This window comes from Acipenser ruthenus, chromosome 23, assembly GCF_902713425.1.
Source record: "Acipenser ruthenus chromosome 23, fAciRut3.2 maternal haplotype, whole genome shotgun sequence".
NCBI lineage: Eukaryota > Metazoa > Chordata > Actinopteri > Acipenseriformes > Acipenseridae > Acipenser > Acipenser ruthenus.
The window spans coordinates 1,617,468-1,642,904 of NC_081211.1; the positions used below are offsets into that span (position 1 = coordinate 1,617,468).

At 39.7% G+C, this 25,437-nt stretch overlaps 2 protein-coding genes across 3 annotated transcripts; one reads left to right on the forward strand and one right to left on the reverse strand.

Moving 5' to 3' along the window:
- Nucleotides 1–220: 220 nt before the first annotated feature.
- On the reverse strand, nt 221–2,114 carry LOC117413471 (interferon alpha-inducible protein 27-like protein 2). Its single transcript, XM_058997511.1, has 5 exons — nt 1,978–2,114; nt 1,576–1,595; nt 842–871; nt 504–665; nt 221–398 (listed from the first exon to the last, which is right to left on the reverse strand). Exons 2-5 carry the CDS (start codon nt 1,580–1,582, stop codon nt 316–318), a joined length of 282 nt encoding a protein of 93 aa, XP_058853494.1. The 5' UTR covers nt 1,583–1,595; nt 1,978–2,114; the 3' UTR covers nt 221–315.
- Nucleotides 2,115–9,932: 7,818 nt separating this feature from the next.
- On the forward strand, nt 9,933–14,568 carry LOC117414183 (ribonucleoside-diphosphate reductase subunit M2-like). 2 transcript variants are annotated; one of them, XM_034908795.2, is made up of 10 exons: nt 9,933–10,285; nt 10,369–10,443; nt 10,574–10,606; nt 11,110–11,253; nt 11,788–11,904; nt 12,306–12,439; nt 12,806–12,900; nt 13,027–13,160; nt 13,528–13,746; nt 14,173–14,568. In XM_034908795.2, exons 1-10 carry the CDS (start codon nt 10,205–10,207, stop codon nt 14,323–14,325), a joined length of 1,185 nt encoding a protein of 394 aa, XP_034764686.1. In that variant the 5' UTR covers nt 9,933–10,204; the 3' UTR covers nt 14,326–14,568. The 2 variants fall into 2 exon arrangements, with proteins under 2 accessions (XP_034764686.1, XP_033879858.1); XM_034023967.3 differs by having other exon boundaries at nt 11,119–11,253.
- The last annotated feature ends 10,869 nt before the right edge of the window (nt 14,569–25,437 follow it).

Here is a 25,437-nt window from a genome sequence, read left to right on the forward strand (position 1 = left end):
AGTGCTTATACAGCAATGTTACTATGCATAGTTACAATGTACTTAACGCGTACATCTTTTTGCAATATGTAATTGCATGCTAGAATGAATTAATCACAGGTTCAAAATTGTCATTAATAATTTTCCTTTATTGACATACACTAAAAAGATAAAACTGACAAACATTTTGACTTTTGCTGCCAGAACAATATGCTGAAAAATAGACCAAAGACAGGCAGGGCAGGGTTTTTACTGTCGCTTTTATTTGGGATCAAGAAGGCATTGCAAGCTCTAGTATGGATTAACAGTTTTTAAATCACGAGCCTCGCTCTCCCTTTAGAACAGCGCAAACAGGGTCCCAGCGACGGCTCCAATTGTGCCAGCCACCCCTGTGCCGGCCGCTCCCAAACCAGCAGCCCCTGGGAAGAGAAGAGACAACAGCGTGAGCGGTGTGGGGAAGGATCCAAAGTCAATTCCTTGAATTGAAATGTTAATAAAAGAGATTCTTCATAGGTTTATATTACCGATCGACTGCAATACTGCAACTGTACTGCCAGCGGCTACTGCCCCGCCACCTGCGACAGCGGTCGAGGACATGAGAGAGGCGGCCAAAGACCCCGCTGCAATGCCGCCTGCCGTAAAACCCAAGGCTCCCACGACCAAGGGGACTGCAGCGATCCCGGTGGCTGTGGGACCAAAGCAGAGAAAGAAGAGCTCAGGTTCCTGCTAATGTTGACCTGCGAACCCTTTTTAAACTGAAATTCCGTGTTTATCAAAACACACCTGGTTACGTTGTAGAGGAAGCCATATCGGCAACAAAAGTGAACCTAAATATAAGTCAGCTTGTCCTGCATAGACTCACCTGCACCGACTGTTCCTAGGATTAGAACTTCTGAAAAAGACAGAAAACGGGATAACAGTCACTATACACCCAGCGTCCAAGGGCGCTGCTGCTCCCTTTCTCGAGGCTGTATCCAATGCAATACATTCTAAATCTGTATGCTACCATTCTGAAAGTGCTGAATCTTTAGAAAGTGTAACATGGCAGGTATATTTACAACATATCTTCCCAGCGTTCCATTTCGAGGACAGACAAGATAGACGTGCCAAGAAATTGTTTTTAGGTTTCAGTTTTATATTGATGCGTCACACAAGCATCTGAAGGGCTTAACTTTTGCGGTTAACAAAGTAAGTTATCATAACAATATAATTAAAAAGAAAATGAAAATAACAGGTAGAGGATGCCAGTTAAAAATGCTCCAGAAATGATAGCCTGACCTCAAATGAGGACAATGGCACTTAATGGGTTAACAGATTAAGGAGTGGCTTTTTAAAGAGCAATAAAAGTATTAGCAATAAACTAATAAAACAGTTTTGAAATGTTTTCAAGAACTTGCCCCTTGATTTAATCAACCAACTGGGCTTTAAACACAGTCCTTAACAAACATCATACCCTGTCAATAGGGCGATAGGTTTCTTTTAGATAGTACCATTAGATTGACAACTGGTTTCCAGCCAGATTTTCAAAAATAAAGCAACCTATCCGAATTAAAATCATTTTCGATAGATTAATTTATAAACAAAAGTATAACTTACTTGCCATGTCTTTTTTTTACCTGTAATAAAACAGAAAAAGAAAAATACAATTTAAAAACCATCTTAAAATATGCATCTATAAATATAGTGTGTTCCCCTTTGAATAATCTTTGAGACGCACTTGACCCTTCCCAAACCATTCTTATCATGGAAAAGCAAGGAGTATTATAATAATAATAATAATAATAATAATAATAATAATAATAATAATAATAATAATACCACTTCCATAACTATTAAATACCCATTTAGAAATTTAGAAATATAAAAAGAAACTTCATAACTTGTGAATAGAACCCATACGATTGAACCCGTTATCATTTCCCGTGAATCGTTTGTTGCTAAATAATCCGTATGTGTGATTTCTAATCCGGCACGTCTATTTCTGCAATGTACACATACCTGTGTAGTTGCTAGTGCACATTCTCATGGATTGAACGTGGCACCACGAATTTATATAGGGCTGGGTTTACGCCCTTCGTTCTCGTGACAGCGTGAAATAATGGTAAAAACAAACGTCTTTTGATTAAATCATTCATTTGGATGTGTTAAGTTTCGTTTCTGCAGAAATGCTTAGGTCACGCATGTCGGTGTGCTATAACATTTCAGTTCAGAGCAGTGTGCAAATGAAGGTATGACACAGGCCAGGTTTTTGGGATGGAACCGCATAACAGTCTCGCGTTTTGATTGGTCCATGTCTGTCACATGAATATGTCGTCACACGAGTGGAAAAGTTTGCTGGCATTTTTAACATTGTGATCAGAGAGAGAGAGAGAGAGAGAGAGATCTGCTTTCCACAACCTTACCATTAAAATATAATGTGGTATTACGCTGTACTGATATAACAAACTATGGGTAATTACTTTATATAAATTATCATGTTATGCACGAATGTAAGAATTGGCTTTCTGTGGTGGTGTACTTTTTTCTTTCAAGTAGCATATATCTATAATCGTTTTTGCGATATATTTTAATATAAAATGTATACTCTATTGCAGTTTTGTTAGAGGATACATTAGTTTATCTCTAATGTAATCACAGTTTTACATATAGACTGCCCCTGTTTTCATTTACGTCGCAAATTCTGGGCCGATTTGGTTTGCAGATAACGTCCCAAATTGTGGGCCGCTTTGGTTTTTAGATAACGTCCCAAATTCTGGGCAGCTTTGGTTTTTATATAACGTCCCAAATTCTGTGCCGATTTGGTTTGCAGATAACGTCCCAAATTCTGGGCCGCTTTGGTTTTTAGATAACGTCCCGAATTCTGCATTTTCGAATTCATGCCAATTTTTGAGATATTCTGCTCAGCTGACAGCCGAGTTTCTAAGTCATGCATGCACAGTTTACCATAAACTGGACCGTTAATTTATTTAAGAGTAACCCTTAGTACATGAATCATGTATTTTTACTCTCCCCAGAAAACAGTTAGGAACATGGTATAGCAAAAAAAAAGGACATCTCATTTGCTTATGTAATGTCCATCAATATATAGTGAGGCGTAGGGGTTTATCAGAACTTCTGGGTTTAAGAGACCAGTGCCCTTCAACAACTTCAAATAAATCATATTGTATTGTATTAGAAAAAATGTCCCTTATCTATTCCTGAATTATTTCGTCATGACATGAGTTTTTGGGTGAACCACCACACCGTTTTAGGGGGTGGTTTGGGGTGCTCCCCTGAGTCTATATCACTTTGAATGTTGGTTCTACGTGCTCGGGTTCGAAAGATATGACTGAAAATGTGTTTTTTAACACTAGCTTAGACATGAATGGTGCTGAATACCCGAAAATATATTTTGCAACGGTGGTGGTACACGTGTGTGGAGGGGAATTTGAGTGCAGGTTTTGCGCAAAAGAGGGGCGGGGAAAAGACTGGGAAGGGTAGGGTAAAAGAAAAAATACTACAATCATTTATTTTCACTATTATTCTTTAATAAAGGAAAACGACTGCTTTAATTAATTTTCACGTATCTATTTCAGTGCAATGTAGTTTCTTCATGTAATAAGAAATACGTTTTTTTAACATTTACATTTTATTTCTGTTTTTTCATTTAAAAAAAAAAAAGATTTCTGGGGAGAGTAAAAAATACATTAACTTTGATTCATGTACTATGGGTTACCCTCAAATGAATTCACGATCCAGTTTATGGTAAACTCGGCTGTCACCTGAGTCCCCAAAACTGGGCTGAATTCGAAAATGCAAAGCGGCCCAGAATTTGGGACGTTATCTAAAAACCAAAGCGGCCCAGAATTTGGGACGTTATCTGCAAACCAAATCGGCCCAGAATTTGGGACGTTATCTGCAAACCAAAGCGGCCCAGAATTTGGGACGTTATCTGCAAACCAAATCGGCCCAGAATTTGGGACAATATCTGAAAAGCAAAGCAGCCCAGAATTTGCGACGTAAATGAAAGCAGGGGCAGTCTATATGTAAAACTGTGATTACATTAGAGATAAACTAATGTATCCTCTAACAAAACTGCAATAGAGTATACATTTTATATTAAAATATATCGCAAAAACGATTATATGCTACTTGAAAGAAAAAAAGTACACCACCACAGAAAGCCAATTCTTACATTCGTGCATAACATGATAATTTATATAAAGTAATTACCCATAGTTTGTTATATCAGTACAGCGTAATACCACATTATATTTTAATGGTAAGGTTGTGGAAAGCAGATCTCTCTCTCTCTCTCTCTCTCTCTGATCACAATGTTAAAAATGCCAGCAAACTTTTCCACTCGTGTGACGACATATTCATGTGACAGACATGGACCAATCAAAACGCGAGACTGTTATGCGGTTCCATTCCAAAAACCGGGCCTGTGTCATACCTCTGCAAATGCGTTAGAACACCTCAAGATTTGTCATTTATTATTATTTGTTTATTTAGCAGACGCCTTTATCCAAGGCGACTTACAGAGGCTCGGGTGTGTGAACTATGCATCAGCTGCAGAGTCACTTACGACTACGTCTCACCCGAAAGACGGAGCACAAGGAGGTGAAGTGACTCGCTCAGGGTCACACAGTGAGTCAGTGGCTGAGGTTGGATTTGAACCGGGGACCTCCAGATTACAAGCCCGTTTCTTTAACCACTGGACCACACATGACCACACAGTCATTTATTGAGCTTTGCACACAGATTTATGAATTTACTCATCTTACATGAACCTAATTCAAAACTAAACACAGCGCCACCTTGGCATCAATTACAGCTTGGCATCTCTGGCATTGTGTCTGTGTACTTTCTCAACATCTCTGGTGCAGTTTGATTCAATTTTTCTTGACGCGCTAACCAGAGACTTTCTTTTGTACAGTTGGTATACCCACATAAGAAAGGGTTCTTAAATGGTTCTTTCGATGTTGTCAAGGTTCTTTAAAGAACAATTTGTGTGTGAAGAACCTTATACCTTATCAGATGGTTCTTAGCAGGCTAAAATGCAGAAAACGGTTCTTGATCATTTTGCAAAAAGAATCCTCCCACAACCAACTTGCATGTTCTTCTAATGGAGGTCGCTTTTTTTTTTGTTTTTTTTAACAACAAATCAGTTTCTATTTTTTTAATTGTGTTATTTTTTCATGATTTATTTTTCAATCTCTTTTTTTTCACGTTTATTTACATTGTAGGTGTGCTGTGTGTACTCTGCTCTGTAAAACCAAAGAACGTGTGACGCGTTTATAAGCTAAATGGCGTGTGTTTATTGATGCAGAGAGGTGATCTGTCCCTAAACAGCAGTGTTATAACACTTTAGACCTTTGTAACATGAACGCATTGTTAAACACTTTTCACACACCCTGAATATCACTGTTCGATTAGTTTACCTACATTAGCATTATAGGAATCCAATATTACTGATAATCAACGTATGTGAAAACAGAACATCTCAACAGTTCAATTTAAGTATAAATGGATTATTTTAAAACCACCCATTTTAGCGGTGAAAGACACACACACACATCTCGAGAGAAAGTGTAACATGGCATGCCCCCCCCCCCCCCCCCCGCCCCCAGTTTTCATTTTATTATTCAATTAAATTGTAAGTTATGTATCTATTATTAGTTATTTATGTAAGTTATTTAAATTTCAAAATATCACTCTCCTGGTTACAAAAGCAAAGTTTGTGGGGAATAATAGCCATTTTCTATACTTCTGAGGCATAAGCAATTAGGAAATAACACTTACTACCCAGGAACAAAAATTGTGTTACATAAATCGCTGGTTTATACTGAGCAATGGATTTTCACTGTTGTTACGAACTTAACTTATCAACAGCGAGATTGTAGTTCACTGTACCGTTTGCCCAGCGTGAACATTATTACTATAAGAATAATATGATTTCTATGATTTGTGAGATCTCCTCTGGAAAATCTAAAAAAAACCCACAGGAAAATCTAATTGAAAAAAAAAACCCTCCAAATGAAATGCAAACATGTGAGAGAGTGACAGAAACAGAGACTGTATTTATCACAAGTAGCATGTATAAAGGTAATTTTAAAATAATTGTCATGTAAAAACAATTGATTCATAATTGGTAGTTTTAAAAGCTTTAAAATAATAGGCATTACTAGTAATAAGCTATTTTTTTTAAAAACTTTATTTATTTATTTGTTACCATTATGTCTGGAACTGTGGTGACCATTGTATTTATTTGTATGGATGCTGTGTGGTCCAGTGGTTAAAGAAAAGGGCTTGTAACCAGAAGGTTCCCGGTTCAAATCCCACCTCAACCACTGACTCATTGTGTGACCCTGAGCAAGTCACTTAACCTCCTTGTGCTTCATCTTTCAGGTGAGACGTAATTGTAAGTGACTCGGCAGCTGATGCATAGTTCACACACCCTAGTCTCTGTAAGTCGCTTTGGAAAAAAGCGTCTGCTAAATAAACAAATAAATAATATGTGTACGAGAGTCGTCTAGGAGTTTTCATGTTTTCTGTCTCCAGGTACTCCGGTTTCCTCCCATAGTCCAAAGACCTGCTGATTTTAATTCACCTTACACAGAAGTAGTTAGTAATCTGTGTGTTCTATTTGTTACTGCTTTAACTAATAATGAAGATATTTCTATAGCTTACTTACAGAGGAGAATTGTAAAAGGGAATGGTCTATCTACATAGTTAAATGTTACAGTAACAAAAATACACTACATTAATCTTTAATTTCACACAATGATTTTGTAGTAGGAGCAATATAATTAAAATCTAGATGGGAGGGTCTGTATTGCAGACAAAATATGCATGGGTAAGGAAATGGTTTGAAAGAATCTTTTGGGTGGGGGGGTGAACCTAAAAAGGGTCTTTAAAGAACCATTTGAAAAGGTTCTTTGAAGAACCAATAAAGGTTCCCTACTACAGCGATGCAAGAACCTTTAATGGTTCCAGATAGAACCTTTTTTTTTCTTTAAAGAACCATTTAAAAAGGTTCTTTGAAGAACCTTTTCAAAATGGTTCTTTGAAGAACCAAAAAAGGTTCCCCTATGACATCGGTGCAAAGAACCTTTAATGGTTCTAGATAGAACCTTTTTTTCTAAGTGTATACTGTTATGACCCACACAAAGATGTGGGTGTTTATTGACTGTTGAACCCCAACCAGAACCCCTTGACACTAAACTAACTGGCATCCATAAATGGATAAGGTGTAGGTTTATAAACTAACCCAATAGTTAAATAAAACTATTAGGTTCTAATAGCTTTCAGTAAAATAAAAATAACTATTGGGATGGTTAAATAGGCTTAATAAAACACAAAACGTTTTTACAAGGCGTCTCTGTCCACGTTATAACACAAAAGGCATCGTTACAGACTTCTAATCGAAATATTTAACACGTTTTTTTCATTTGCTTTCGCATATCAGCTGCTGACACAAAGAAACACCTGCGATATTGTATTATATGCAGGCAAGTGAGGAGGCCACAAACAACAGTAATCCACAGCAGTACCACACAGCCATGGCATTATACGTGTGCTCCAGTCCCAGATTATGATTCCTGATGCAGGGAAACCCCTTGGAGATACTGGAAACAGATGGTTTCAGAGGTAAACTAAAGTAAAGGAAGAAGCCCCTTTGATTATTGTGCAACAAAGAGGATGGAAACCCAGAGATGCAAGGCAACGACTTTTATTGGCTTTTATAGTAAACAGGAGTTAGAACAGCCCGCGGCTGATTGTTAGTTTTCTCTGCTCTCTTCTATTTTCCAAACTTGCTGGCGATTGCGGATCCGATATACCCCACAGCCCCTCCAACCCCCGCAGTAACAGCAGTCCCTGCAGCTGACAGGCCCGCAGCACCTGGGCAGAAGGAAGTGGAAAGAGAAAAAAAACATGTGCTAAAGGATACCATGGTGTTTCTATACAGACTCACACTCGCCCTGCACCCAGTCCTTCAGCTGAGCATACTATTTCAATGACTGGGGGTGTCTTGTTAAATAAATTGGTATATATATATATATATATATATATATATATATAGTTTGCTTACTATACCAGAATCTAAATCATGAATGTAGATTAGGAATAGCAGAGGACCTAATACTGATCCCTGTGGTACACCACTGGTTACCTCGCTCCATTTTGAGGTTTCTCCTCTAATCAGTACTTTCTGTTTTCTACATGTTAACCACTCCCTAATCCATGTGCATGCATTTCCTTGAATCCGTACTGTTCACACATACCAACAGACTGAAGCACAGCCACCAGACTTCCTGCAGCAACCCCCCCACCGCTGGCTGCAGCTGCCGATGACATCACCACTGTGAAAACTGAAACCGAGCAAGAGGCAGGATCTGAGGGGCTGCATTCCGCACTGCATCGCATGTGCAATATGTTACCTACAACGAGTCATTACCTGTACGGATTAACATAGTTGTTGTACTGTCTTCTGTCTAGTACTCAGAATGAGAATAAGAAAGTGAACGAAGTCCAAAGCGTTATGTATTCGCAGTTTCACAGTACATTGTAGTTCAAAGTTATGTTTGAACTGCGCATGTGTGGATGTGCAAACTGAGGTGTGAAATGAAATGGGTTCTGATCACACTTCTTGAAGCAACTTGATCATGAAAACAGAGAAGCGGACCGGGGGGCGGGGTCTGAGGCTGATAACTGCGCAGACGCGGAAGACTATTCTCTTGTGCTGCGCACTGAGACGAGGGAACCTACAGTTTTTATGTATGCATTGACCACAAACGTTTGTTATGCTTTTTAACTTTTGACATAGGCGACCAGGAACACAAAAAAAAAACCCGAATATATGCTAAAAACGAAGGAAAATTGTAAGTCGCCCTGGATAACCTCTATTAATAATACAAAAACAATTGCCTCATACTTTATTGAAAGCTGGTTAAAAAATGTCTTTAAAAGCAGGACTCAACGTTAAACCAAAAACACAGACTCATGCTGAACAACAGCCTACACTTTTTAAGAAATAGCATAAGCATTCCCCAAAAGAAAACAGTGCTGTTGCTCGCCCGATCATATCGTGCTATGTAATATTGTCATTTGGAATAATATGCAATCAGGTGTTCGAATGCATCTGGGGTATTTGGTTGCTTTCCTGCAACAATATAACTTTAAACTTTAAACTTTAAACTTTAACTATAAATCCGTTTAATGTAAAACAAAGAAACCGCGGGCAGAGTGCAACGTAAACCAAGGACATGTAAACAATAGCGCAATTGTTCGTGTTTTGCTGTTAGTAAAAATATATTACTGCATCATTAGTTAATACAGTCCTAGATGATCACATCTACATACATACGACATATAAAAACTACCGGTAAATTACTTCCTTAAAACAGTACAATAATGAATTTAACCAAATAACCTAATTTATACTTCAGCTGTTTGATATTTTCATAAATATATTATAAAATAAACGGGAATCTGCATTTTAAAAAAGGCTAGAAACGTACTGGGTTTTTTTTAAAATAATTAATAATAATACTAATTTCGGTCTCCCGCCTGATTTTTAAAATAATTAAAATGCAGTTTAAATCTCCTCCCACGTGTTCCAGACGCACTGTGTGCGCAAGTGTAAATAATTTAAGGTGGCCCCGCAAACAACCCGTGTTTTTGGAGTGTCTCCTTCTGATCGTGGTGAAATTGGTGTTACATAAAGAGCACGATGGCTATAGGATTGCGATGTTCATGGAAAGCCTTTTTTTTAAATTGTATCCTGTCCCAACCAAAAAAATATAAAAAAACAGATAAAAAGATTTACATTTAAGATATTTGGTATAGTACTACCTTAAAATGCTGTAAGCCTCTCCTTGAATGGGGTCTTGTGTCAAAGCGCGGTGCCCTGTCATTGGCCGAAGGAAATCCGCGCGCTCTGCTTGAAAACTTTATAAAAGGCATCATTCCAGCAGCCAGTGTCAGTAGCGGCTTTGTGATTGTAGTGGCATTTTCCTATCTTGCTTTTTATTTTTCGCTCCTTTTCCATTTATTTAGCGCCTTTTTATTCTTTTTATCAATAGAAGCTTAAGATTGTATTTTTCTGTTTACGACAGTCTACATTTCTTTTGTAAGAAGTTTATTTTTGCCTAAGAGTTAAACGATACAGCTCCTTCATTTTTTTTAAACAACTATAGTTAAATATTTTAGTTTCTTTTAGTATTTCTTAAAAAAAAAAAAAATGCTGTCTGCAACAACTAGAACTCCACTGGCCTCCAAGAATGAACAAAACGCACAAAACATGCTCTACGATGAAAATACTGTGAGTATATTGACTTTTTCATGTTGTAATTGCGCACTGTGTTTTTAATTGTATATTTATTGTTTTTTTTTTTTTTTTTTCAGCCACCGTCACTTAGCGCAACAAGGGCGCTGGCTTCTAAAACCGCAAGAAAAATCCTGGCAGACGTTGACGAAATGGTAAGAGTAGTGTATTCAATTTTATATCGAAGTGTATTCGTTTACATTTAAGACCGATGTCTGTTAACGTTACATATTGTAAGTTAAGTCCTTTTGTGTTACATTTTTTTTTCTTTCGCTTTTATTCCAGAAACCAAAATCCAGTTCTCAAGTTTCACAGGAGGTAAGTCACCGGTACACTTTCTTTTTTTAAAAAAAACGTTTTTTTTCCTTGTATCTTAAACCGAGTTGTGCATGTTATCGATCTTTTATTCAGATGTTTAAGCAAGCCGGCTAACAATTATTTCTTTTGTTGTGAATTTTTTGGCGGGATGGGGGCGCTTGTGAGCTACACAATTCTCTTCATGTGAAAGGAAGTACAATTGGTGTTAAAAACTTTGCAACTATTCTCTTATACAGAATTTAAATTATTCTGCAAACTTAACATTAACTTGTTGCCTAATTTAAACTTCCTGCAACTAGCTGAAGTACAGCAGTTCTGTTCAAGACTTCAATTTAGGAGGGGGGTAGAACAATATTCTAATTGTCTCGTATTAAAGTACGATGTGTGGCTGTATTTGAAGATGTGCACCAATCTACATCAGACTTTGATTGACGTATTCTGCTTGTCCTGATAACCTGGAAGTAAGGTTTTTTTGTTTGTTTTTTGTTTCTTTCTTGTTCCAGAAGAAGCAGAAGCGGTGGGAGGCAGTGCAGGACGAGCCTCTGCTCAGGGAAAACCCGCGGCGCTTCGTTATCTTCCCTATTCAGTACCAGGACATCTGGCAGATGTACAAGAAAGCCGAGGCCTCCTTCTGGACAGCTGAAGAGGTGACTTGTTTGTATACAGTGGTGCAGAGGGATTGCATTTGTGGTGCCGCATTGCATGTAGCAATTGTAATGTGACAAACTGAAACCTTTCTTATTTGCACAGTGATTCTCCACCATCTAAAACTGGTGTGTGGACTGGAAAGCAATGCAAACTTAAGAATATTTTAAGTGTGTAAACGCAACATGTAAGGTATTGGGTACAGTTATGGTGCCTGTTACTAAACAGAGTGGTTTAGGAGTTTTGGGGTATCATAGGATCATGTAAAGGCCTGTAAATAAGGTGACTTTATTTTTAGTACAGGCACCATTCTGTTTTACCAGGAATATGTTGATCCATTACTAGCCTTCAATGCAGTTCAGCTGTGGTGAATGAGACACCTGAGGGATGAAGCCACATAGTAATCAATCTGCTGAAATCAGTTTGCCATGCATATTGAGTGCATGTTGTGTGCCAAGCCTTAAGGGCGAATTCTTGCAAGTACAGTCCTTGCTTTCCTCTTCTGTATTCCTCACCTGCTCTCTCGCACTCCCCAGGTAGACCTGTCCAAGGATATGCAGCACTGGGAGGGCCTGAAAAAGGAGGAGAGATACTTCATCTCTCACGTCTTGGCGTTTTTCGCTGCCAGCGACGGCATAGTCAATGAGAACTTGGTATGTGCAGCTCCGTCTCGTTCCTGTGGTTTTACATTGTAGGATTGCAGCTTGACAGTTTTCCCAGTTGATTGGGGCTCTGTGCATTAGTTATGAGGTTTCTGCATTTCATTTAGGATTTCTTTCTTTTCACTTGCATACCATAAGACATTGGGGAACCCTTGTATCCAAAATTCTCAGCTTTTATAGGGAGTCATCCAAGGAAGGTAACCATTGTTGGCTAGTGATATTTTACAACTTTCTCCTTGGGATCTCCTAATCAATTATGTTGTGTAGTCCTACGTTTTAGGAGGGTTGAACTTGTTTGACTGGGTTACAAGGAGGAGGTAGCTTTGAGTTTTAGGGAACATTGAGCTGTACGTTTTGCTCATACCAGCCCTCTGATTTTGTGCTGTGTTCAGGTGGAGCGCTTCAGCCAGGAGGTACAGGTTACAGAAGCACGCTGTTTCTACGGCTTCCAGATCGCCATGGAGAACATCCACTCGGAAATGTACAGCCTGCTCATTGACACCTACATCAAGGACTCCAGCGAGAGGTACGGCTGGAGCCCTGCTCTGCACACTCCCACATGCACACCCTCTCAACTACTCTGCAAACCTATCGGGGGGGCGGGGGGGGACACTTGTTTTGTTCAAATTAATATTCACTTGTGCGTTTTAATGGTACATTATAATAGATGAGCTATGTGTAGAATCTCTTTGCACGTGAACAAATAAAGACACTTGCTACCGACAGCACTCTGGTTTCTACTTGGCTTAAAATAACAGTGGGTGATGTGCTGTCTCCTACCTAGCCTCTTCAAAGGCCCTCAAGATTTGTATTGGAGCAAACTCTTTGCTGGTGGAGATTGTGCGAGTTCCCAGGGGCATGTTGTAAAATGGCTTGTCAATCTTTTGTGCAGGGAGTTTCTCTTCAACGCTGTTGAGACGCTACCCTGTGTGCGCAAGAAGGCGGACTGGGCAATGCGCTGGATTGCAGACAAGGACGCTACTTTCGGTGAGTGGAATCCAAGTTTGTGTTAATGACTAGTCTAAGATTCGTGCCTAAAGGCCCGCACCTGGCGAAGGGGGCTGGGCTTGTTTGATCCAGTTTGCTTGCGTCTCAATGACTGTCTTGTTGCAGGAGAGCGGATCGTGGCTTTCGCAGCGGTGGAGGGGATATTCTTCTCCGGGTCCTTCGCTGCAATCTTCTGGTTGAAGAAGCGGGGGCTGATGCCAGGCCTGACCTTCTCCAATGAGCTCATCAGCAGAGATGAGGTGAGCTGAGACTTCCACGCGCAGTATGTTTTGAACTGCTGCTGAAATCTAACCCCTTGCTGACCATTTCCTCTGAAATATCTATCTATCTATCTATCTATCTATCTGTATGTGCATATTCTACTTTATTGCATGCTTAAGACCTTGACGTGTAGATTTATGCATTTTGGGTTTGTGCAGCTTTCATCACCAGTGTATAAACTGACTTCGGTTACCATATTCTGCAGCTATGGGGTCAAAGTATGGAAAAAGTTGTCCAGCTACAGGCAATTCCCTGTACTGAATTCATTCATCTGTTCCCAGTCTTTGTTTGGTGTGGGGATTTATTTTATTACCCCCCCCCACTCATTCCTCTTCTCTTATCCAGGGTCTGCACTGTGATTTCGCCTGTCTGATGTTCAAACACCTGGTGCACAAGCCCTCCGAGGCCAAAGTGAAGGGGGTGATTCTGGACGCTGTTAGAATTGAGCAGGAGTTTCTCACGGAGGCCCTCCCTGTCAACCTCATCGGGATGAACTGTGAGCTCATGAAGAGATACATCGAGTTTGTAGCAGACCGTCTGCTCCTGGAGCTTGGTTTCAGCAAGGTCAGTACCCCGGCTTACTTCTCTGGTTGTATCTTGACCGTAATTGAATTCTTAATTATCATAGCAAGGTTTGAGTGTACTATACAACTACTGTAGTCCCTCTGCTGCACCATGCATTGTTGGGTTGATGTCACTTACACAACATTGCAGACCATGGGCACAGTTATGATTACCACTGCTGTAGGGGGGGGTTGCAGTATGTGTTTGTCTGGTTTCACAAGTCGTGGACTTGCCGTGGTGCCAACCAGAGTCTGTGAAACCAGCTTAAGATCATGCACCTTCTGTTTTTACATTTCGTTTTATCCATGCTCCTGGAGTCCCTTCTCAGACTATATGTGCATTAATGCATAGTGTGTGAAAGTTTTGGCCCTGCTTCCTCCCATCTGCTGTGACTCTAAAGCCAGGTGTTGTGCTCCTCCCACACAGGTGTTCTGTGTGGAGAACCCCTTTGACTTCATGGAGAACATCTCTCTGGAGGGGAAGACTAACTTCTTTGAGAAGAGAGTTGGGGAGTACCAGAAGATGGGGGTCATGTCCAGGGCTATGGACAACACGTTCACTCTGGAAGCAGACTTTTAACTACTTACTCCTACATTCTTTAGCCTTTTCCTTTTTTTTAAAAATTTTTTTTGTCTATACTTTTTCACACACAATCATCACACACAATGTAGGAATTAACGTAAAGCAGCTGTTTTTGGGCTGTCTTACTAAAAGGAAAATTTAATCCTAAGCCTGCATTGTATTTCTGCAACATTGACCAGCCTTTCTTCTCGAATGCAAAGCTTGCATCACTTCTTTTTTTTTTTTTTCTTTTTTTTTTTTTTGTAGCTTTTTATTCCTAGAAACAGCAGAATTGAAATGTATGTGTCTGGTTTACTGACCCATCTGAGGGGAATTTTGTTTTCTCATTTTACCTCAAATTTTGTTTACATGTGTCTGGTTTTGTTATAAATTGTAAATATTTTTTTTAGCTAAATAGATTATAAAATGTATTTATATAACTTTTTTTTAATTAAATTTGCTGTTTTCTTGTATGTTTTTTAGCAGTGTTTTCTACCATAACATCACACTTCTGAAACACAATGCCTATCTAGAAAGGTTAACTGCAACGCCTGAAGTTGAATACCTACTATTGTGTGTGGCCCAAATTGTCACCGCAGTACGGTTTATTTCTTGTTTCATTAATTTTCCTCTGTCTCCAGTATTAATTTGCTGGTTCCTATTGAGGTTCAGCACCCCTCTAAAAGTTTAAGTGTTTCTGCTGCAGGGCTCCGGGACAGGTAGGCACATGGCATCCTGCTGCTTGTCTTGATGTCATTGCAATGACCTTGTGTGAGGAAAGGTGCCCTCAAGTGGTTTGGCACTGCCACCATGCAAGCCTGCTGCTCTAAAATTAGCCTCTGCTGCCCTCCAGCGCTTCTAAATGAGAGCAGTGACACATTGCTTCAGCGATATGAGATATATATATATAAATAAAAACATTGATTTTCTATTTGTTAATATTTCTTGGCTTTTGCTTTCTATTAAGTCTTCCCCACCCCTGTGAGTCTTACAGGATTGTGTCATGATTAGTTAATGAATACCTAATATTCACTAGGGATTAGTTTATATTTGGTCGGCAGTGACTAATGCTGGAAGGTCTATTATGCTATGAGAACAGTAACTGACACAGTGAATGCAGTTGGTGAGTAAGAAGTTGTATCGACACAGCAGTTGGCAGTAATCTTGGACTACTAAGATAACATTAGATACTTTGTGCTAATCAGGGTCTTAAGAAACCAACCATGGTATTCACATGTGTCCCGTTTCCAGTTGAACAGCCAGTGGGTGTATTCTGCAGTGTGGCATTATAGCAGGTGGCTATAGCTATCATGTGTGTTTGATTGCACTGCACACATTGTATCTGCCTAATACAGAGTTTTGTTACCTCATACAGGGTTAATGACAATTTTATAAATCAAATATTAAAGGTTCGGGGGAAAAGCTGTTTCTCAGCTTAAATGGCTCCAACTAAAGCCAAGGGAAGGCTCACACTGAGAAAGTATATTGGAGAAGAAAATAATTGTTTCAATGACCAACCATTTTTATCAGAGTTGGGTAAATTAGGGTTTGTCAATATCAGTGCACTTAAGGACACCATACATAAATGCATTTATATATTTTTTGTATAACTTGGTTTTTATATAGAAATACAACGGAACATAATTCAAATTTAATACAATAATGATAAATTCACTGCAGCTTTTTGCTCCAGTTTCAGATCAATAGTAGTTGGTGCCTCGTTTAAAAGATGTTTGGCTTTATTTATTTATTTATTTATGTTTTAAATTGCATTAATGTTATGCTAGTTGCTTTGCCACGGTGGAATGGGGGAAGCAAAAATTGATACATTAGACCTGTCTGCGGTTTTGAATTGTTACAGAAAACAAGGCCTGTCTCCGCAGGTCCAGAGGATTTCACTGCAGTGCAAGCTGAGGGACCTAATTGAGATAAAACTGCCCTAAATCAGGCTAATTTCCATATATATTGCACTTGGGAGACATTTAAAATGGCAAGCTGGCGCATACAGTCATTAGCGGGGCTGACGGCAGCACAGTCTGCTGTCTGGGCTCGAGTAACATTTTTAAGTTATCAGCCGCCGGTGAGCTAGATAGAGAATGTCGATCACCTCTCCCATATCAGATTCATCACTGGTGACATTTCATCTTATCAAAGCCAAAATGACAAACTTGACATTAAACATGTTGTCTGATCAAACTCGCACCAACAGAGCTGGGTGTGTGTGTGTGTATATACTGTGTGTATATATAATAATTATATATATATATATATATATATATACTGTATATATATATATATATATATATATATATATGATTTCCATTACATGAGAGTAGATGTTAAAACTTCATGCTGATTTGAACTTGGCTCTCGCCAAGATAAGCACCAACTAAGACGTAGCTTCACAGTAAACTAATGTGATCTATATGTGTCTCCATCCATTTGCGCTTCCTTCCATATGATGATGTAGATATCCTTCTGTCTGGTGTTGATGGCTGAAGTGTAATGCTGGCTCCAGGGATCAGCTTATTGCCTCCCTAGCGCATCAGCTCACACAACAGCTGTGGTGCTGGCTCCGGGGATCAACCATAGTGCGGTCTCCCCAGCGCATCAGCATTAATTATATATATATATATATATATATATAATTAATTTAATATAATACAATAAAAGTACTGAACAATATTTATTTGCAGCCCTTGAGGCTAGTCGTACTATCTTCCTGATAAAATGAAGCAACGACAGGAGATGTGACATTCAGCGGATGTTGTTTTTGTCCTCGTAAAGGTTCATTAGGGTCAGATTCAATAAGCATGCACCCCTGTGCTTTGAGGTAGCTGAAAATAAGAATGTTTGTTTTTTATTGTTTAATATTCTTTATGGGTGAGCAACCTTGGTTCATGGAGAGCCACGGGGTCTTCTGGGTTTCGTTCTGTATTCTCAATTACTTAAATTTTGTTATTTTCTTAATTGCTCAACTGTAAGAACAATTCCAGGTCTTTGCCATTGATGAATTAAAGATACCCAGAAAACGTGCAGAGTTGTGGTTTTGTTATTTTTCCCCATTTAAAAACTGGTATATAAGTACAAACGAGCCATAATTGGAATTTAATCCTGGGTTAATATAGTCATAAGTGTAAATATTAAAGAATAATAGACTGCTGCAGTGAATTACAAGAGAACCATTCAACCTAAAAGGTTGTGGTTTATGAAATTTGCCAGAACCCCAGAGATGAAATTGCAGGTGTTTTAATGTCATTTTGTTTCACAAAGAACTTTATGGTGTGACTGAACAGAATTAACAAACAGAATTATCTTGTAATTTTATTATTATTATTTATTTCTTAGCAGACGCCCTTATCCAGGGCGACTTACAATTGTTACAAGATATCACATTATTTTTACATACAACTACCCATTTATACAGTTGGGTTTTTACTGGAGCAATCTAGGTAAAGTACCTTGCTCAAGGGTACAGCAGCAGTGTCCCCACCGGGGATTGAACCCACTACCCGCCGGTCAAGAGTCCAGAGCCCTAACCACTACTCCACCCCTCCTTTTGAAAAATGTCCTGAGCCAGCGGTAGAATGCATGTCAATTGATTGTTTTCCAAATTAATTTATTCAAAGATTAAGAGTTAACGCTGTAGAAAGGTTCAAATAAAACTGACTTTTTGTTGTCGTTTTAAGCAATAGTTCTCTCCAGTCAGGGCTGAAATCTAATTGTCCAGAGCCTCAGCAAGACTATCTCCATGGCAACCGGGCAGACACAAGTCTCCTGGGGGTGAAAATAATCTTTGCTCATTTTATTTATCAGATTGAAAACACCTTGACGTGGTTCCCATGACAACCAGATTCCGATAGGCCCCCAGGTGCACAATGCTGGAGATTTAATGGAATTTCTTGGAGAAATTCAGAGCAACACTAGTACTTGATCTTTAATTGTTTACTTTCTCCTGCACAGCTTAATTAGTTTGATTGTGCTTTAGATAAGCCAGTATGAGATGTGGGGTGAGGGTTAGGAACAGACCTGTAAAACAAAAATCAATCAATTCAATCGATCATCATTAGTAAATGGTGGATTTATAATCCACTTGCGCGTACAATAATACTGCCACTCCTTAACTAAATTGAGCATTACCCACTTAGAACCACGATGCACCCTCTCTGTAGGTCTGTTACACAGGGAATTGAAAACATTGAGAAATATTTCAGTGCAAAATGTACCTCTTGCAACGAAATACAGTAAAACCTGCACCATGAACGGGGAAAGGAACACAAAATAAGCAGCAAGGCTTTGGTGCTCCTATAGTGCTTATAGGACAAACACCCGCTTCAGCTTTAGGGGGTGTTTCACCTGTGTTTACCTGTTAAAAACCTAAAACCGGAAAGCCTGTTTATAAGACGTGAGGCAGTCGCGTGAAAAAGTGATTCAAGTCCGAGAGCCTCTGGTCTGCCTCCTGATTGAAAAATCACAGCCTTCTCCCTTGAAATGAAAACCTGGTTTGCATTTCCATTGAAATCCTCCTCAACTAGGATTCATGCTTTGGAGGTGGGTGATTAGGCAGCGATTTATGAATGGAAAATGCATGTCCCAGCAATTGATTTTGAGTCAGACCTCTGTCACTCACCGACAGTCTAAAGATTAAATTAAACAGCCAGATTCAACCTTTCTCTTACAGGAGAGAAGCTCGAAAACAATCCTATTGGGACACCATTATAATTACTCTATGGAAATCCTAGCAGAACCATTAGCAGACCAGCGGCACTGCCAGCAATGGCAATACAATGGATTTGAAGCCCATATTGTACTGCCTGGTCCTGATGTAGTACCACTGCATTGTATTCCCAGTGTTAATACCAGTTTCTCTCTTTCTCACACACACACAGAGAATCTGATTTTATGAATCAGATTCTGTTTACCCAGCTGGCAATCTTCCCCTCGCTATGGTAACAGCGTGATTGCCACGGAAGTTCCTGCAGAGCAAATTCCGTTCATTCATAAACACTGAACGTCAGGCAGCAGATTGGTGTGTGTGTGTGTGTGTGTGTGTGTGTGTGCGTGCATGAGGATGCCACCCAGTGTGAGCATTTCAAAGGTGCAACTAGAATAAGATTTTTCATTAAAGTTTATTTTCACTGTATGATACAGACGATTGAAAAACAGGAGGAAATCTCATCACAACAAGGCTGTGGAACTGGCATGCGTCCCCATCTCCCAGGACCATGCTGATACTGATTGCATGCAATGGAAAAGATTCTCAAAACCTGGTTGTTGTGCGTGTGTGTGACTCTCTCTGGGTCTGGTTCACTCAATCTGAGCTTTCATCTCTCAGTCCTAAAGACTCGGAGTGATACACATGGGGATCTGACAGTAATGGAACAGTTACAAGCAGCAAATTAGCCACAGCATCCTTGTTATTCCTGCATATCCGAGGAGCATGCAGGATCTCGGTGTCGAGCGAGCTAGATGGAAAAGGTTAACCCTTTGCTGAACCGTGGTGAGGGACAACAATACCCAGTACACTGCACTATTGAATCCGGGGCTAAACTGCAGGGTTGTATACTGTATATGAGCTACTAACCATAGTCAAGCTTCCCTTATGAAAAGCTCCCCATTGTAAAAGAACAGCAAAGTGTAATGCATCATAGTGAAAGCATGGTAAAGCACAGGTAAGCGCTACGCACCTGAAAACTGCAAAATTACCATGCAAATTTACCATGTAGTAAATATTGGCAAACTACAATGTAGGCTCACAAATCCCCAGTTCTCTATACGATATTACATCTATTGGGTGTCAGATCAGACCTGCAGTCTATAATATATCTCCCAGTCCCCGTAGTCATCTCTACTGTACTAAAGTTGTCTTTTCTGTACTTCTCCGATCCCCAGTTCTGTATACTGTGATGTATTAAGAAACCCAGAAAGTAAATCCTTGTGATCAATCACACTGATAATAATCGCGTTCTAAAACGTTACCGTACCTCCTGATTGATTTGTGTAAAAGGCAATTGTTTAAGAAATGGGATTGTGTTTTTCTGAGGATTTGCAAAGACGTCATTGCTGCTCATCCGTGTTCAGAATGACGTGGAGCTGGTTGGTATCCTAGTAACATCGCCTGCTTGGAAGTTTGCTGCTCTTGATTGCAATCACAGCGTTCGAACAGAACCATTTAAAGACGACTTAAGACAATCGTAAATCACACATTCTCTTTAGAAGATATTTCAAAGCAAATTTATAGCATCAACCCCTTATTTTTCTGCTACCTTTGTTCCCATTTAAATTGTAGCTAAAATCTCTTCTTACCTACTGTAAGCGTCACCATTGCCTTTCCAATGGGGCCTGTGCATAGCACCACCCGGTGGCCAACCACTGTACCCGTGCTTGTTGTTTTTATTAAAGGGAATTTCGATGTTAAAGAATTTCAAGAATAAAAATAAGAAGTGTAACTCTAATGAAGACAAGGGGAGGCTAATTAGTGTTAATTAGCTTAATTAAGAATGTGTGCTTGTGAATTTAGTGTGTGTGTGTGATAAAAGGTGGCCGTGGAAGATGTCTGAAGTCTCTGTCATGCTTCTTAATCTCTTTGCAGATAATATTGGCACAGTGGAGGGGTGCTTTATTGCCATCAGGATAAAAGTGCAGAATTGTCGAGTGGACTTGATCTGCAGTGATGCTTAAGTAAACTCACATTCATTCAGTCTTCCAGAGTAATCAAGGAGCCCAGAGTATACCAGGAGAACATGCCCCACACCAGGGTATGCAGGAGAACACACCCCACACCAGGGAGATGCCAAACGGCAAACGAATGCATTTCAGCGTGACCAGAGTGGTGTTGTAGAGGACAAAGGCTGTGGTTTTAGCCCCTCAGCTTCGCATACACATCAGGAAGGGCACACAGGGCTGAGTGGCATTTTAATAAAGAGTGTGGTGTCTCAGCACATTCCAGAGATTAAAGAGCTGTTTGCTGTTTTAAAGCTCCAAATGAAAAAGAAATGAGTGCCCATCTGCCACTGCCCATATGTGTAGAGAGAGGGAAATTAATTTTTCAGCTGTGTGAGCAAACAAGGGAGTCACAGAGGGAAAGGTGGAAAGGAGCATTTATTGAAAAAAGAGAGAGAGAGAGAGAGAGGAAAAGATTTTGGGTTAGAATCTCAAATCGCACGATTTTGTTCACAGGGGCAAAAAGTAAATTTACCCACACCAGAAATAGACATTTAATTTAGAGGCTTGTAAGTGCACTGATGTCTCTGTTCTTTTAAGAAGTGCAAACTGTGTTACTGCCTTTCAGAAAAAAATCTATCTATCTATCTATCTATCTATCTATCTATCTATCTATCTATCTATCTATCTATCTATCTATCTATCTATCTATCTATATAAATTTCCCCCTGATGCCGATTGCTAATTGCAGGAATGGTCACAGTGATTTGAGTCGGGATGATCCTGGAGCCTGCTGGGCTGTTAACTGTCTGGCAATCTCAGCTCATTCAGTAAGAAAACAGCAGTGGCACCAGAACCCAGCAGAAACTATCAATTTCCATAACTGTGTGCAGCTGGGCGTTTTACTGAGTAAAGCCCACTGCACACCACAGATCCATTTCTATATCCAGATTTAACATGGAATATCGCATTGGATTTCCACCCGCTCGAGTGAGGTGCATAGCAGCTATAATGAAACAGTATAACCAGTCATGCTGTCCAGCCAATACAAACTATCTGACACAAAGACATTTCAGGTCACATCGAGGTAAGGCTCTGCTATATATCATATGAAACTATAGTACAAATATACATTTTTAGTATCAGTGGCACCTTGTGCGCCAAGGGGTGTTTTCAAAAGCATTAGCGGATCTAAATGCATTAAAAATCAATTCAAATTTGACCTGGTGTTTTCCATATTTTAATGACCAGAAATTCTCTCAAGATATGCACCTGCATCATTAGACTTTAGATTTTCAGAACCTAGATACATAAAGTGTTATTAATCCAAACTGTGGCGGGCGGTATTCAGATCTGAACTCTTTAGATCAGAAAAGCTATTCAAATTGCATAGGATTTGGTGAGCTCTGTTTATAAGGTTGCTAACACTAAAGAGATTTGTCTGCACTGTTGCCGATGTTGGTTTTTATTACCTGTGGTACACAAAGGGACCTGTGTAAAGATCAATTCAGACCTGTCTCTCCTTAAATCAATTGCAGAGAGCAGCCCCTGTCTTTCATTTTGAGCCGCCTAGTTGCCCTAATGCGCTGGATATTGTTGCTGAGTTAAATCTTTCCCTAGCGACCCCCCCCCCCCCCCCCACCAGCCCCCTGCACTCCCCCTGCAAACTGTTTGGTTCCTGTCTCAGTCACGACTCCAGCATACCTCTTTGTAAAGAGAGAAGCACGGATTTACAAAAGACTGTCCCCTGTGTGTGCCTCGTTAGCTGCAAGGCTACACCCACCCACAGGTCCAGTATAACGACTCTGGCTGCTGTTCTCTGCTGTGCTTTAATGGCAATGACTTTGTAAATTCAGTAATGGCAAAAATAATTGCAAACAACCTGCAATTACACCCGCCTCATGTTTTCCTTTCACTCCATAATTACTTGTAATATTGCATGTCCCTCACATTTTCCATGTCATTTTTCAAAGATCATTTTTCCTGCAAACCCTTAACCACACATACTATATGGGCAATGCAATAGTGCTGTGGTAGCACAAGGGCAGCTAGAATGGTGTGAGCCACTGATAGGATGATACCACACACATTTCTTTCATGTTCTGAAATGTCAATGGGTATTACAATGTACTGAAAAATTAACAGGTCATTACCTGCTTCCTATCTATCTATCTATCTATCTATCTATCTATCTATCTATCTATCTATCTATCTGTCAGGTCAGTAGTGACAGGTCAGTGGGGTTTACTTTTCCTGTTGCCATGGTTACAGAAGGTGAACAGTTTCTCTGTGGTGTGTGCTAACACATTACACAGCTTGAACCCATTATGTTTTCAGAAGTATATGGGACAGCCTATTGAACCCCACGAGAGTACGAGAGAGAGAGAGAGAGAGAGAGAGAGAGAGAGAGAGAGAGAGAGAGAGAGAGAGAGAGAGAGAGAGCTCAATGTATTGTCCAGCTACTTAAAGTGTGTAAAGATGAACTGCAAACTGCCTAGCCCCCCTAAAGAACCTTTGACAAATGTAGCACTTTAGAAATATTGGCTAATAATATTGCTATTGTCGTATTTTCAATAGCTTTGCAAAAAGCAATGTCAATGCAATAGTCGTGTACAACGAGGCAACCTAGTTATTAGGGTAAAAAAACACACTGAGATCCAGCAAATCACACTCTCTGGTGTGGCCTGCAATGGCATGAAGGTTGGGGAGTTACAGTAGGGTTGGGGTTGGGGTTTCTGATCCCAGATTGAATGTACGGTGATACTGTCTTTTAGAGTGATGTTGTTTTTAATGATGTGAAATTACTGCTGTCAGTTTCTGGTCTTCTTGGTGGGGGGTGGGGGTGTTAACAGGTATTAGATGGTTTTCTAATTGGTTCAATTAAACAATTTAGAACAGGGCTGGAACAAAGACCAAGAGTGGACATCCTTGTACTAGTGTAAGGAACAGGCCGGTAACTCAAAAGTATGTGCTACACATGGCAGGTGCCTCAGTTTTCTGTCAGAATCGACGAGAGCAGACTGCGTTTAGAGTGTCCGTGATGTCGGTTGTCTTTATTCCCTAATCGGCAGGTAAGTGCAGTGCAGAGCTTGTTTTATGTAACAGTTTGCAGGCAGCTGTCCTGTCCTGTTTGGCAGCATCCCAGACTGCAGTGTAATTTGATAATGTTATGTTATTATCCTGAGATGCTCTGTAAACAAGTTTGAAGGTTTTACAGTCATTACTGACTTCATTATTGTAAACTGTTATTTAAACACTCCCACAAGGAAAGAAAATATTAAGTTAGCATATGTAAAAGATATATTTTGAAGTTATATACTGCATGTTTAAATATATATGTTTCATATAATTATGATGTAGGTTCACTATATGTGGTCTGTGTATTTTAACCCATGTTGAGAATCTATTTTCTTTCTGTACGGGTATGCAAACAAATAAATACGAATCTGATGATGTTTCATTGAAATGTTAATTATTATTATATTTTTTTTTAGGAATTTGAGATCTTGCACAGCAGTTTCACACATTCCAGGTTTTAATACAGGTTTGATTATCCACGGTGTATAATTAGCAAGCTCAGGTGTGTCTGATTAAACTCAAAAGGAAACCAGGAATGGATCAAACTGCTATGCAATGGAATTCTTAGTAAAACTATACAATCCTCATACCAACCTGTGCTGTGAACAGTGGGAGCGAGAGACAATCTTGGGATGGTCTTTTGGTCCAGCCATTAAAATGGACCAGCAGGAAGCAGACAGGTCTATTCAGACACCCTGCTCTCGCCACCCCACCCCTCTCAATCCAGCGTGCTCGTCCACTGCCTTAGGATGGATTACTGGCAGATTGTCCTGTTTGCCTAAAATAGTTTATCTTGCTAATCCCATAACTGCACACAAGTAGACTTGCATCTGCGGAAGGATTACTTGAACTTGTAATCAAGCAGCCAGGCCAGAGCCAATCCCCTACCAGCAGCCCACAGCACCACACATGCATTCTTCTATATTATAATACCATGCTGCATGTTTGTTAACAACCCTCTGGACCTCTGAGCCACTGCAAGCATTGCATAGACCAGTGGTGCTCATATGTGTATCCATATATACAGTATATATATATATATATATATTGGGGAATGACACTACTGGTCATGAAAACATGACAATAAAGATATCACAAGCTGTGGGGAAAGCCAGAACCCAAGGGAACCCAAGGGACCCCCCGCCACTCCTCCGCATGTGGTATTACGCCTAGACATTAATATTACAAATAAATCCAAAACAAAACAAAAAACAAATTTTGTTATCAGCTTAGGTTTTAACCTGTCAATACAAAACATAATTCCCGTTCAATCATTCAAAAAACAATTCTGCGTCTTGCTGTTATCCAGGCTGAACTATGTGTGACTCGTGGGGGTGGAAAGCGGGAGGAGGGAGGATTTTAACCAGATCCGAGCAATTTTCATTAGTC

Excerpts from the sequence above, each read along its gene's own strand:
- LOC117413471 (XM_058997511.1), bottom strand. Across the intron at positions 666-841 it reads CCTAGGAACAGTCGGTGCAG|CCACCGGGATCGCTGCAGTC; the intron begins GTGAGTCTATGC and ends TTGGTCCCACAG. Across the intron at positions 399-503 it reads TGCAGTATTGCAGTCGATCG|GGGCTGCTGGTTTGGGAGCG; the intron begins GTAATATAAACC and ends TTCTCTTCCCAG.
- LOC117414183 (XM_034908795.2), top strand. The coding sequence starts at position 10,205 with ATGCTGTCTGCAACAACTAGAACTCCACTGGCCTCCAAGAATGAACAA. Across the intron at positions 10,444-10,573 it reads TGGCAGACGTTGACGAAATG|AAACCAAAATCCAGTTCTCA; the intron begins GTAAGAGTAGTG and ends CTTTTATTCCAG. Across the intron at positions 13,161-13,527 it reads AGCTCATCAGCAGAGATGAG|GGTCTGCACTGTGATTTCGC; the intron begins GTGAGCTGAGAC and ends TCTCTTATCCAG.